The 13,724-nt window shown below is 41.9% G+C and overlaps 1 protein-coding gene across 4 annotated transcripts in view; it reads left to right on the top strand.

Annotated features, from left to right (window-relative positions):
- ACIN1 (apoptotic chromatin condensation inducer 1) overlaps window positions 1-13,724 on the top strand; it is a 405,577-nt gene that overhangs the window by 156,809 nt on the left and 235,044 nt on the right. For all 4 annotated transcript variants that reach the window (XM_044057793.1, XM_044057795.1, XM_044057797.1 and 1 more), the window contains exon 7: window positions 10,446-10,597. In XM_044057793.1, coding sequence (XP_043913728.1) covers window positions 10,446-10,597 — 152 coding nt within the window. The remainder of the gene's footprint in view (window positions 1-10,445; window positions 10,598-13,724) is intronic.

Below are 13,724 nucleotides of genomic sequence, written 5' to 3'. Positions count from 1 at the left end.
CAGTAAAAGTTAATTGCATTACTTGTGGAAAGCAAATACCTCATAAAGATTTGCATTTGTTCTGTATTCCTTGCCTAGGCCCTGACCCCGACGTACCTTGCTGTCAGTTTTGTGCTTTATTTAATCAGCGCACTATCCATCGTCTGTATAGTTTCGCCTCTAAATATTTTGGTTCTCTGTTTAATTATCCAGAAATGTCATCGGTTAGCCATCCCGACTACCGGGATTCCGAAAAAACGCAAATATAAAGACAAACAGGCCGCCGAGGTCCAAAACTGCCGACAATGCTTCTCCTAAACCAGTTCGCCTGTACTCAGTGAGGTGCTTTCGCAGCCCCTGATTCCCGCTACTTGTGATTTGCAGGCCTCTACTGAGACCCATTTGGAGTCTGGTATGCCGCGAGATGCTTCAACTATGGAACCCGCGGATATCTCTACCTTGGATGGGTCTGGAGCCGCTGTGCAGGCACCGACTTCTGGAGGGTGTATTCAGGCCTACGGACTTGCATATTAAACTGATGCCTCCTTCTTCACTTAGGCCTGAGTCTCGAACCATGCCTTAAAAACAGACACCCAGGCCACATGCTCAGGCATCTATGCCTAAAAAACAAATGATAAGAATGGTTTAAGATCTAATAACTAATCAGGTGTAGCCAAACCCCCCCCCCCCTTCTAAGAGGCCTAGGACTGAAGTTGTTTATGAATCTTCTGACCAGGGTTCTGTTTTTTCTGATTCTTCTGATGATCTGGATTTGCCCTTATCTACTTATGAGAATTTTGATGCAGATCTATTCCCTCTGCTTCACCTCCAGAGGATTTTTCTTTTGGTGAAACCTTACGTACTCTTAAGGGTGCATTTCCACTGGGAAAGCCATGATTTTTCTGATTCAGAAAAGAGGCTCAGGGATTCTTTACTCCTGCCTCAGCGTAGGCCTTTAGCTGTCCCTCCTGTACTAGACATTGTTTATGATGCTTTTTTGGAATCTAGTTTGACCCCTGATTCCTTGCCTCCTGCTCCCAGAAAAACCTGACAGATACTACAGGGTCCCTGAGTCACACACGTTCCTTTTTAAAAATCCTATTGCGGATCTCGAGACTATTTCTCAGGGGCCCAAGGGCATTAAGGCTTCTACTGCTAAAAATCCTACCCCTTCTGATAGAGACTCCAGGGGGCTGGATAGCTGGTGTAAGAAGGTTTACACTTCTGCAGCCTTGGCCATTAGGGCTTTAAACTGCCAGTTTCATATGTTAAAGTATCAGCAACATATTATTGGATTGCTTAAACAGAAAATTATGTTGATTCCTGATTGTGTGGAAAATAAAGAATTACAGGATTTAATGTATTCTGCTGAACAGGTTGGAAAACATACTTTGCAATGTGGTTTTGATTCATTAGAGGCCTCTAGCAGGGCTGCTGTTACTGAGTCTGTGCTCAGAAGGCATGCTTGGCTTAAGGAGCAATCTTTATCTGATCATGTTAAAGCTAAATTGTTGGATGCTCCCTTAAATCAGGACCGCCTGTTTGGCAACAAGGCTGAGGAAGTTCTTAAGATGGAAGATAAAGCTAAATCTGTGCAAACTGTTGAAGATTTCTTACAAGTTCAGCCTCCTAGATTTAGTAGGCACTGGCCCTCTAAAAATTCCTCCTTTCCAGCCCCTTCCAGGTCTTCTCAAGCCAAACCCAGGCACAGCAGGAACCCCAAGTTTCAGTCCCGATGGTCACACAGCACTAAACAGTGGGGGGGCCTCCACTTCCAAATTTGGGAGTAATAAGACTCCCCCCTATGGTAAACTGTCTCAATGACTTCTTTTTAAAATTCCCCAGCACTTATCAACTGACTGCCCTTTGGGGGGAAAGATTGCTCTTCATGCCAAGAACTGGGAGCTCATTACCCAGGACAAATGGGTTTTAAATAGTGTCCCAGGGATACAGATTTCACTTGCACATTGCCAACACCAAACGGATGGCCGGACCTACCCCCAAACCAGTGGGCAGAGGACCAAAAACAAGTACTTTCTCTCTTAAGCATGGGGACTATTCATTTGGTACCAGAAGAGGAAAAGGGACAAGGTTTCTACTCGAGACTTTTCCTTGTACCCAGAAAAGACAATTCATGGTGTCCTATCCTGGACCTGTCTACTCTAAACACCTTTTTGGAGATTCCAAAATTCAAGATGCTGACTCTTCACCAATTACTTCCTATGCTAGGCAAAGACGCTTGTTTGTCAACACTAGATTTAAAAGAAGGATACCTGCACATCCCAATCAGGGAATCTTGCAGAGGATACGGTTGCTTCAAAGCAGGCTACACACACCATCAGTTCTCTGCACTGCCCTTTGGTTTATCTACTGCGCCCAGGGTATTCACAAAGTGTCTAGCTCCTGTTATTGCATTTTGCAGGCAAAGAAATATTCAAATATACCCATACTTGGACGATTGTCTAATTCAGGCAGAAAGCCAAGACATACTTTTGAATCTGGCCTTTGTACAAAAGGTTCTAACCTGTCTGGGGTACACCATAAACGAAAATAAATCTCACCTGGTACCTTGTCAAGTTGTATTCCTGGGAGCAAGCTTGAATACAACTTCCCAGATGGCTTACCTCACGCCAGAGAAACAAGTTCATTTGACAGCCTACTTCAAACAAGTGACCACAAAAACCCTGCTATTTGCAAAACAAATACTGCAAGCCTTGGGGTTCATGGCCTCCTGCATTCTTCTAATTCCATATGCAAGACTGCATATGAGGAAACTGCAGTGGTATCTAAAAAGCCTATGGTGTCAACATTCCCAGGGTCTAGAAGCAATGATTCATGTCATACCTTGCCTACGTCTAGAGTTCCTTTGGTGGGCAGAGGTCTGCCACCAAAACAAGGGACTACCTTTCACACTACCCCCTGCCGCCCAAACCCTAACAGATTCATCAGACTATGCATGGAGGGCTCACCTAGCAGGGAAGTGCATTCAGGGCAAATGGAACCCAAGTAAAATGCACCTGCATATCAATCAAAAGAAATGTTAGCTGTACAGAATGCTCTGACAGCCTTCAAGGACCATATTCTTCTAGGACAACTAATGGTAAAGATGGGCAACACCGCTGTTATGTGGTACATAAACAAGCAGGGGGGGTACACATTCTTACCCCCTCTGCAGACTAGCCATGCCATTGTGGAACACAGCCTTGAGCTACCAAGGGCATCTACAAGCTCAATTCCAGTCAGGGAAATTAAAAACACTGGCAGACGGACTATGCAGAAACCTCATGGACCCACACAAGTGGAAATTGGAACCAAGGATTTTCAACATGTTGACAAGCAAATAGGGGAGCCCAGATATAGACCTGTTGGCCTCCCGCCAGAACTACCAGTTGGACAAATTTTGCACAAGGACTCCCCACAAACAAGCTTGAAAAGTGGATGTTCTGTCCTTCAGCTGGAAAAACCTATCCGTCTATGCTTTCCCCCCCTCTGCCTCTGCTCTTCATAAAGCTACTAAAGATCAAATCATACAAACCAAGGATGATTTTGATTGCACTAGACTGGCCATGCCAACACTGGTACCTCCTCTTGCACAGTGTGTCATGGTTGGCCCCATGGCATCTGCCTCAGACTCCTCCTCTGTTGTCTCAGCAGAAGAACCATATTCTACACCCTCAGCTTCCAACACTGAACCTAGCAGCCTGGCTAATTACCTAATCTCTAATTTACCATTCCTCAGTAAACCAGTGATGGATATCATTTTAGAGGCAAGGAGGCCTAGTACTAGAAAATCTTATGCTGAAAAATGGAAAAGATTCTGTGCCTGGAACCAATCTGAAGGTATGAGCACAGCAGCGCCCAATTTACCTCTGATTTTACAATACTTAACTGAGATGCTTCACAAGGGCCTGTCTTTTTCCTCCAAAATTCATGCCTCAGCCATTTCAGCTCATTATAACACAGAACCTCCCCTATTCTCTCATCCACTGCTCAAGCAGTTCCTCAGAGAGGCCAGAAATTTAAGACCACCCAGGAGAGCTCCAACCCCAGCCTGGGACCTTTAACTTTGTCTTGGAGATGCTCACTCTTCCTCCTTTCGAGCCAGCTGCTATTGCAAATCTAAAATTTCTCTCTTGGAAAACGGCTTTCCTTTTAGCAATCACTTCAGCAAGAAGGGTATCTGAATTATAGGCCCTTATGGCAGTGGAGCCTTTCATCATCTTTCATGCGGACAGGGTGTCCCTCAGAACCAAATCCATCCTTCATGCCCAAGGTGGTATCCAGTGTGGCTTTTAATCAGTCCATTCATTTGCCAACCTTCTTTCCTAATCCACAGAACAAAGGGGAACGGATACTGCATTCCTTAGTTGTGCACAGCTAACTTGGATCCTACTTGGACAGGACTAAACCTCAAAGGAAATCTGAACAACTGCTGGTGGCATTTGCTGCAGGGGCAGAATGGAAGGCTATTTCAAAGCAAACCATTTCTAAATGGATAGGCCATTGCATTCATTTCTACTATAAGTACCATGGAAAACCACCCCACTCAACCAGGGCTGCATTTACCTTTACAGCCTTTCTCAGAGGCATCCCTACCAGGGACATCCTAGAAGCTGCTACCTGGAGTTCTGTACATACTTTCACCAAGCATTATTATTTGCCAGTTTTCTCTAAATCCAGAGCTGGCTTTGCCACTGCAGTCTTGCAGGGCCTTATAGCTGGTCCTAATGCTATCTAAATTCGTCCTCTCAACCTTAGCTTTGGGAATCTACCCAAATGTGATGACTGCAACAGTGAAACACGAAGAACATAGTATAGTTGTGTACACTTGCCATAAATGTAGATGTTAGTGTATTCACTGTTGCCATAAATGTAGATGTTCGTGTATTCACTGTTGCAGTCTTGGTTACCCTCCCTCCAGCCCCCTGACGTCTTTTGGCTATACCTCTACTTTCCTTTACTATGCTTAAAAGCTTTTTGGTGTTTTTGCTTTTTTGTTGGAGGTATATCCTTGTATATTTCTATATTTAATTGCTCCCCATTAAGGGGGCACCTGATATCTGGGGCAAGAAAAACTGATGTAATGGCGTCGGCTGCATGTTTTATACCCCTGACGACCTGACGTCATGGAAGAAGAGACAGCAACCGACGCAGGACCCAAGACTTTGTTAGTCAGGCCGACTGAGGGCTACTGCAAGCAGATAACCTAAATGTGATGACTGCAACAGTGAATACACTCTAACATCTACATTTATGGTAAGTGTACACTGTACTTTTAGCGTTGTTACCTCACAGCAAGAGGTTCTCTTGTTCGATTCTCGACTGGAGTGCCTTCTGTGTGGAGTCTGCATGTCCTGCCCGCCGTCGAGTGGCCTCCGAAAGACATGCGTGAATGGGCGTGCCTTCGCTGAAGGTTGGGCATCGGGCTGGCAACTCGGCACCATAAAAATCGACTGCCAATCATTAGCAGACTGGAGTTCCGCTATGGCGATCCGTAACCAGTAAATGCCGAAAAGACAAACGACAACAGCACAACTGTACTTTTGTCTTGCACGCTCTAACCTCCCTGCTTGTGTGCATGAGTAGAGGTCGCCATGAATCAAGCCTGGCTAAGGACAGTATATCTGAGGGTTATAAAACAATATTTTTCTCCTAGTGTTTTCTCCTTTTTGCTGGATGTCCCTTCCTCTTTCTTCAGATGAAAAGTGACATAAGCAGATGTCTTAAGCTTTTTGTCAAGCCATACAAGTGGTCCCATTAAGACAGCATGGGTGTGGATGCTTCTTTTTGGTGGTAGGATAACAAAAGGATCTTATGCCAGTATTATACTGACCTAAACCTTTTGAATGATATTTGTGAAAGTCCTTTGTTTAGTGTGTGATTTGGTATGGGCCTCCAGGATACCAGTCTCCAAATAAAGGCTACCACTGAATCTTGGAAGTTTCTTATTTTCAGAGTTTAGGCAGGTCATTTCCAGTTCTGGACTCTTCCCTTTTGGTATTGCATAGCCCCACAAGTTGCTCACCAGTATGTCTTCATTTGCTTCTGCAGGATGACTGACTGTTTGCATATCTCAATAACTGGGTCCTGCCTGTCCCAGTCTTAACCTCATTAGTTGGTGATGGTCTTTGATTGTATTTTTCAAGCCACTAAGAACCCAGAAAAAACCTAAGCTGCAGTGTGCTCACTGTTTCTAACATTTGTAAGTTGCAGTATGGACATGTAGCTGTGCAGTGTGAAATTTCAGATGTACAGAGATCAAACTCTAAAGGCAAATGTTTTTGCTCTTCATTCTTCCAGTCATGATTTTCTGTTGTCTCAAGGTACTGTTTTTTTATGGCAGTAGCCATAACTTTTAACAACTCGTTAAAACTGAGTGCGTCTTCAGGAGTTTCTGCAGTTACTCCTACTGTGCCTCCAGGTGTCAGATATTGCATGTTCATATTTGCATTCATTCCAAAATCATGCTACATACAGGGTATTAGTATTTTTTATCTTGAAGCATAACATGATGACAGACAATTGTGTTGATAATTTGATCTCTGTCAAAGTATTTGTTAGAATTGTAAGATGATAACTTCATTTTTGTAAAGGCTCGAGCCACACCCACTAGGCGTTAAAGGTACACACTCAATAGAGCTGTACTGGGGGGAATGAGTTTTATAAGGAGGGAGACTACATAAAGGTTATTCAGTGAACCCTTTGGGTTTAGTGATCTCAAATTGTGGAGCCTAAGGCATACCAATCCCACATTTTCAGGCTTTCAAACACCATATGTAATAGTGGATGGGTAGTGATGGTCTTTGGCAGTCCACTCCATGGTAACAGTCACTTGATCTGTTAATCCATGGATTGAGGACGTAAGAGTGAGCAGACACTTTAAAGGTGTCTCGAAATCTATGAGTTTTCCCTTCACATCAGCATGCTGGAGATTGGTGCAGATCTTCTGACCAAGTGGGAGTTCTGACTGTACATATGTACAGCATTGCTGTTGTGTTTTATATCAGCAAGCAAGGGTGGTCTCAGTCCTGCCATCCTACCATTTATGCTGAAAAGCAGTGATAGGTGAAGTTAACTAATGTTGTAGTTACCATCCATCCTGTAGAAGTCTGTTCATTGGAAAACAAATTGAGCAGATGTTTGCTGTTATATTGAGTGGGAAACACTGCTGCAGTTTCTTTGCATTTTTGACCAACACCAATTGTAGTGACTTCTTCACATTCTGTCACTTGGCAAAACCCCAAGAGGTACTTTATTAGCCAGTAGGTGACGAGCTGAATTCCTTTATGCTTTTTTTTCATTTCTTGTGTTGGTGAAAATTTTCTAAAAGTTGGAACTTCTCAAAGTGAAGTCATTCTTGCAGCTTTGTATTAGCCTTGTCAGATCTTGTTCCATCTGCTTCTGATTCATATATTGGATAAATATCTGTTCTTGAGATCCAGAAGAAGCTGCTGTTGCATCTGTAGAACAAGCATTACCCTGGGGTTTACTCCTTGCAACTTTCCGTTAGATTCCTCCACTTCCTGCAGTTGCAAGTAACTCTGGTTATTTAGGTAATCTATATAATTACTGTCATCCAAGGCGCAGCACCAGGAGGGCTTGAATGGGCAGATGCAAGTACTTCTCAGTATGGAAGCCTTGGTAGTCTTCCTACATCTGTTCTTGCTGTACTTTAAAAAAAAAAAAAATGTTTTGAGTGCTTTTTTGCACTCCCACCCCTCATGCCTGCCTACCATCAAGCCGTCCCTGCTTGAATGTAGCCTGACCATCCCCTATACCCAGTATAGTATGAGGGGTACAGTCTGGAGCGGCTATCATTCAAACATCTCTGAATCTTTGTGGCTGTGCTTTCATTCTTCCCTCTGCTTCGGACACCCTCCAATCCTGTTCCAGGTAAGCTTGATCTCCTCCACACTGGGCTCTTTGGTGTCCAGCCTTTAATGTCCCAGGACCAGGAACTACATGGCACCTGCCTCCTAGTGGATTTGCAGTTGCAAGCCGTAGGGTCATTTCTGGCAGAGCCCCAGTTCTCTTTCCAGTAGCTGAAGTACAGAGATGTCCTATGCTTGTCCGCTGATGTCCAGATGCTCCTTCTTACATACCTAGTCAAAGCATTTTGGGGATCCCAATTCAGATGTAGACATTTCGCATGCAGGCTTCTGCTTGCATGGGAGCAGAAGGTTCACAATGATCACATCTCTCCCTCACCTCCGTGCTGAGCTACAGTTTGAACTCCTGGTCATCTGGAGTGTTGTCAGGTTTTTATCCCTCTAGTCTACTGAGTTAGGAATGCAGGAGTTACTTTTCATACTGGTTTGAGATTTTTTTTTAGTTAAAGTTCATTTGTCTACCATCTCCACCTTTCTGTAAGGGACAGGAAGGTGTTGTTTTAGCTTTCTGAAAAGTCTCCAAAGTCTTTCTAACAGACGTCTGCTGCTAGATATATTACTTCCTTTGGAGTTGTGTTCTGGAAAAAATTAAGACAGGCTGCCTTTATACCCGCTGCTACATATTTAAAATATCTTGAACGTCACTTCTCATTAGCTGCCACTTCAGCCAGAGGGATTTCAGAGCTTCGTACTTTTTAACAATTAAAATTAATTTGTCTTTCTCAGACAGTTTGTCTTGGGACTGGTCCTCCCTAAAGTTGCAACTGCATGGAATCTCAACCAGTACATTTGAGGGTTTTATTTCCATCTGTTCTTTTTGGGCTTTATTTTTGTGTCGTTTGGCCAAGAGAGCGTTAGTTGTACTCTGAAGTTACTGCGTGGGCGGGAAAGAGTCTGTACGACATTCAACACTATTTCTGTTTTTCCAAAATCGTTGTTACGGAAGTCACCAAACTTGCCCAGAATCTGAAAACCCACTTTATGTAACTAGAACAGAATTACTTCAGCATCAAAAAAAGGGGGAGGGACTACTTTATGTAACTAGAACAGAATTACTTCAGCATCAAAAAAAGGGGGAGGGACTTCAAAGATCAGAGTTTCTGACCTTAATCATAAACAGCAGTCACTTTTTTCAACTTATAACAGAAGATTAAAATTATTTTAAGTAATTAAGAGTGGTGTGACATGTCAGCTTGAAATAACTAATGGAATATTTACAAGGTGGCATCTGAGGCCAAAAAAAAAAAAGTTGGACACCCACTGGTGTAGACCAATCTGCATATTCCTTGTAAATCCAACATTACTGAACATGTTAAGTATGTGGATCTAATTTCTGCCTTCCCCATAGTCAAACAAAAAACTGCCAAGACATCAGAAATTTCTAGCATCATATAAATAGTGGGGGTATACACCCTTTTAGTCCCAAAAATAAAAATGTGGCACAGACTGCATCCTTTAGTTTGCTGTGCAAGTGTCTGCTTGGACAGTACACTAGGAAGCAATCCCTAGTTGGGGAAATAGCAGAAAAACGCAGAAATGGCAAGAAATTTAGAGATGCAGTGCAGTTATTTAAGCAAACAGGGCAATGAATTTATTTTAATTTTGTTTGTTATACAGTGGTGTTTTATGGGCAGTAATCCACTCCATTGTGCGAGTAGCAAGACAGACCCGTAGGTAGACCAGCATTAATTTGATCTGTTGAAATTTGCTGTCATGGTCAAGTCACACCAGCCATGAGTAACCCCACTACTCCCCACACCCAGTCATGTATTATTGGTGAATTGTCACCTGACAAAGTAGCAGATGCTGGTACACTGGCTAGGCATTTTTTGTTTTTCTTTAACTTTGCAGATCATTTGGATTTAGCACCCATATCATCTTTCTACAGGAGAATGGACCCCATATGTCCTCAATTTAGTAAAACTATAAAGGTAAACTCGTAGGTCATTTTTTCAGGCTATATAAACTTGTTGCTTTTACATTTGGGCTACAGAACTGCACCAAGAATTGTCACTGCATCCTTTTCAGAACTGCACTTGGCATTTCTCTTGCATGACATAAAATGTTGGGTAGTAAATAAGTTAAGTGACTTTTTTTCCTTTCAAGCAAATAATTTCTTCACATGCAGTGTAAGTTTAAACTTTCCAGTATCTCAACTGCAGTAAGTAAAGATTTTTTTAGTATTAACGTGGAGTCAGTGCCCCACCTTGAAGCTGAAACAAAATTTCCGGAATTGATTATTTAGATGATGGCAATGTTTTTTTTTTTTACATTCAGAGTATTATTAGCTAGGTTCTAAACTTTAAAATGTCTGTCACAAAGTCAGCATTGTCTGTCACGAAGTCAGCATTGTGCATGTGCTTAGATGTGTGCATCAGGTTTTATAGTTTGAAGATCTTACTCCAGATTGTTTTATAATCCAGCACTAGAGTTAGAATGGGTGTAGTTCGTAGGTTTTTCTCTTTCTCTGCATGGAATATAAAGATGGACTGAAATGCTTGTTTTAAAGCAGAGTTGATTTATGTATTTATTTTACTACTGCTTTTTAAAGCTTGTATTAACATTTTTGTATATTAGTGACGGTAAGCAACACCACCACACTGGTGCGGAGGTCCATCAACCAGCAGCGAACTGGAGTGTCTGTGACCATTGATGACCCTGTTCGTATTGCACAACATATCTCGCCACCACGAGGCAAGGTGTCCACCATTGTACACATCTGTAACCTGGTGAGTAAAGTTTAAAGTAGATGATTTTGTTATTGGTTATGTGGCTCAATAAGAGAGAGATTTTACTTTTATTTATTTTGTAATGAGGAATCTTTTTATAAAGCTTTGTAGATTTACATGTCAAAGCCCAAGTCTGCTAACTGCATTGTCTAGAAAAGAGTTGAGTTAAGTGGCATTTCTAGGTTTGAAGGTGGCACTTGCTACCTCAGCCTGCTGTGGTCTGGCACCTTATTGGTTACTGGAGATAACCTAACATAGCTTTATCAGGAAACGGTGGCGGTTGGTGACTTCAAATCAAAGGGGGGGGGCAGCAGGAGACAGCTGAATGGGTGTGGCCAATGGGAAGGGGTGTGGCCAACTAGAAAGGAGAGGAGCTATGCTCAAAACCACAAAAACTGGAACTTTAAATATGCTACCCTAGGTGCCAAATCATCATTAGGCGAGTCCAATCAAGACAAAATTAAGTGCAGAAGAAAAAATATTTCAATGCATTGGCTGCATGACAGCTTACTTAATATCTAGATGGAAACAAAAAGGTTGCAAGGCATAAAAAAAAATTACTTTTTAAAAACATTACTGGAATGCTAGTCAAAGTCAAGTGTAAGAAAAACAAGCAGCATTCAACTCAACCACTTCTCCTTGCACTGCAGTTCTAATTATAATTTATATTCAGCTTTATAAAAGTACCAAGTAACATGCTGCAATCTCTGTGATACCCCCACTTGTAAACATGTTTCTTATCCAAAAAAAGACCTGCTGCCTGAAAAAAACTATCTACTTGTTTCATGGGGAAAACCATGATCAAAATAAAAAATGAACAGCAAACAAGCTCAAGATAAATTGCTTAAAGGACTGCTGTACAGGTTATGGACCACACATGATTGGCATTCTGTTTAGTTTACTGGTAAAGCCTGCAAAGATGACTGCAAGTCTCCAACAAAGGTAATGAGCTTCTTAAAATACTGTAAGCCTGCCCTATATTACAAATGCTGTCATATGTATTTCAATACCCAAGGCTTTGACGTTATCTAGTTATGTAAGTATTCTCTGCATGGCAACAACAAAAAGGCTTTCAATGTTGGTAGTTTTTAACAGTATGCTTGTTAAAGCTTACTTGCATCTTACAATCTCAGACAAGCTTACCTGATGGTCATGGAAGCATTGCTTATTAAACACAGAGCAACGGGCACTTTCTGAGTAATAAGAAGCATAAATCAACAGTATAAAAATATGACTGAAAACCAGAACATTCTGCAAAATCAAGCAAGGACAGATGAAAAGCCACTGTAGTACTTGTCTACCTTGGATGGCAGGATACTCTGCACACTTAACACTGCATAACTGCTCTTTGCCTTGCTTGGACACATGCAGAGTCACTATATGGGGGAGTGGGGTGCAACAAGTATGTCACAATTTGAGATGTCCCTGGCTGACTGTGATGGCCCTGACACATTTGTCATACCTCTCAACCTCAGAGCAAGAAATCTGGACAAACCATGTATAAAATGGAACAAAGAACCAAAAATAGGGACAATTTTTAAATCTTGCTATTACAAAGGTTGATAGAATAACAGGTTTTGCATTAGCATGAATTTTCTGAAGGGTATATGAAGTCTGAAACTCCAGAGTCGGTCATTACTTTCTAACTTCAGTCTAATGATTTATCTTATGTCACTTAACACTAAGGCACTCTTTTGGTATGTTTCAGAAGCAGAAAAAAACACAGTACTTCCTCACCACTACACTACACAGAATGTCTAAAAGTTCTGTCACTCTACTCCATCTCCTACAGACTTCTACATGACGACAACTGCTTGGCTTTCAAGACTGAAAACAACCATTTCAGTCTGACTTTTACATGTTCTTAAAACAGGTAGCATTACCAATACCCCTCTTAATGATGTAAATCTCTCCACTAATATTAACAAAACCTGTTGTTAGGACAGAGATCTTCTCCCAAAGGATCCCTTTCCAATGGAATAAGCTGTCAGCACATTTTAAAAAGCCTGGAAGAGTGGATTTGTATCCATTACTTCACCCCAGTCTAACTCTTCAAAGCTTTATGGATAGAGGGAGCAAGCAGGAGGGCTTGGAGTGGCTAGGCGGTTAATGACCTGCATGACAGAAAGCACAGTATACACATATGAAACTATGTATCTAATTCCTGGAAATGGCCCACTGGGACAGACACACATCCTGTTTTCATGATGATGTAGAAACTGTCCCAGCATGTATGTACCCAGCTGACCTTCGCAACAAGCTCTCTGCTGTTGTATCACTATGGTCTGTACGTACCCTAGAGCAAAGCTGATCGGTTGATGATTTGAATATTATTACAGACACCTGGGCCCATACCTCTCTGTCATATGTCTCAGCTTATTTACACTCACTTTAAGTATCAGTAAAAACTAGGAGTATATTCATGTGAAAATTGTATTTCACTTGAGTTTGTACAATAACAAGCGCACAAGCTTTGTTTTACTACCTTTAAGAAGTTTATGTTGTTAAAAGTATTTGATAATTAGTGCAAATGTGCAGTGCGATCACAATAACCTTGAATTTCACTAAAGCAGCAAACCGGTTTGTTTCTGTTGTATTTGCCCTTGACTTGTGCCATAAATCTTTACACTGCCCCCGATTTTGCCAGAGCACAACCCATCGCCTCATGAAGTTTGCTGTAGCAAAATGGTGCAAATGCAATCATTAAGCAGCGCTAATATTCTTCAAAAAATGCATGCAGCAGACCATTGTATTACAGCAGTCATTTTCTATGCCAATAAATAAAATGTGTCCAGACCTTCCTGACATTTGCCCCTCATTATTAAGCTCTTTGCCCTTTGTCGCAAACATAAGTACAAACAGATATACACTTACCTCAAAAAAATGAGTGAAGTATGAGTTTGACAGTCTGTCCGTTTCCGACCGGAAGGCTTTTTTTTAAGTAGCTGGCTGCTAGTTAAGGACTCACTCAGGATGGAATCCAGAAATCTTTCCTCCCAGTAGCAAGTGAGCGCCCAAAGAAAGTCAGAGATGAGATAGATAATTGGCAATAGGCAGCACTAGCACCTGCGTATCGTACTGTAACTGCAAGTAAGCAAAAGTACCTGTCCTGAGCTGCCTGCTAATA

The sequence above is a fragment of the Protopterus annectens genome, chromosome 16.part0, assembly GCF_019279795.1.
Source record: "Protopterus annectens isolate FY-2018-M chromosome 16.part0, PAN1.0, whole genome shotgun sequence".
Classification (NCBI taxonomy): domain Eukaryota; kingdom Metazoa; phylum Chordata; order Ceratodontiformes; family Protopteridae; genus Protopterus; species Protopterus annectens.
This window is presented reverse-complemented; position numbering and strand designations above follow the sequence as displayed.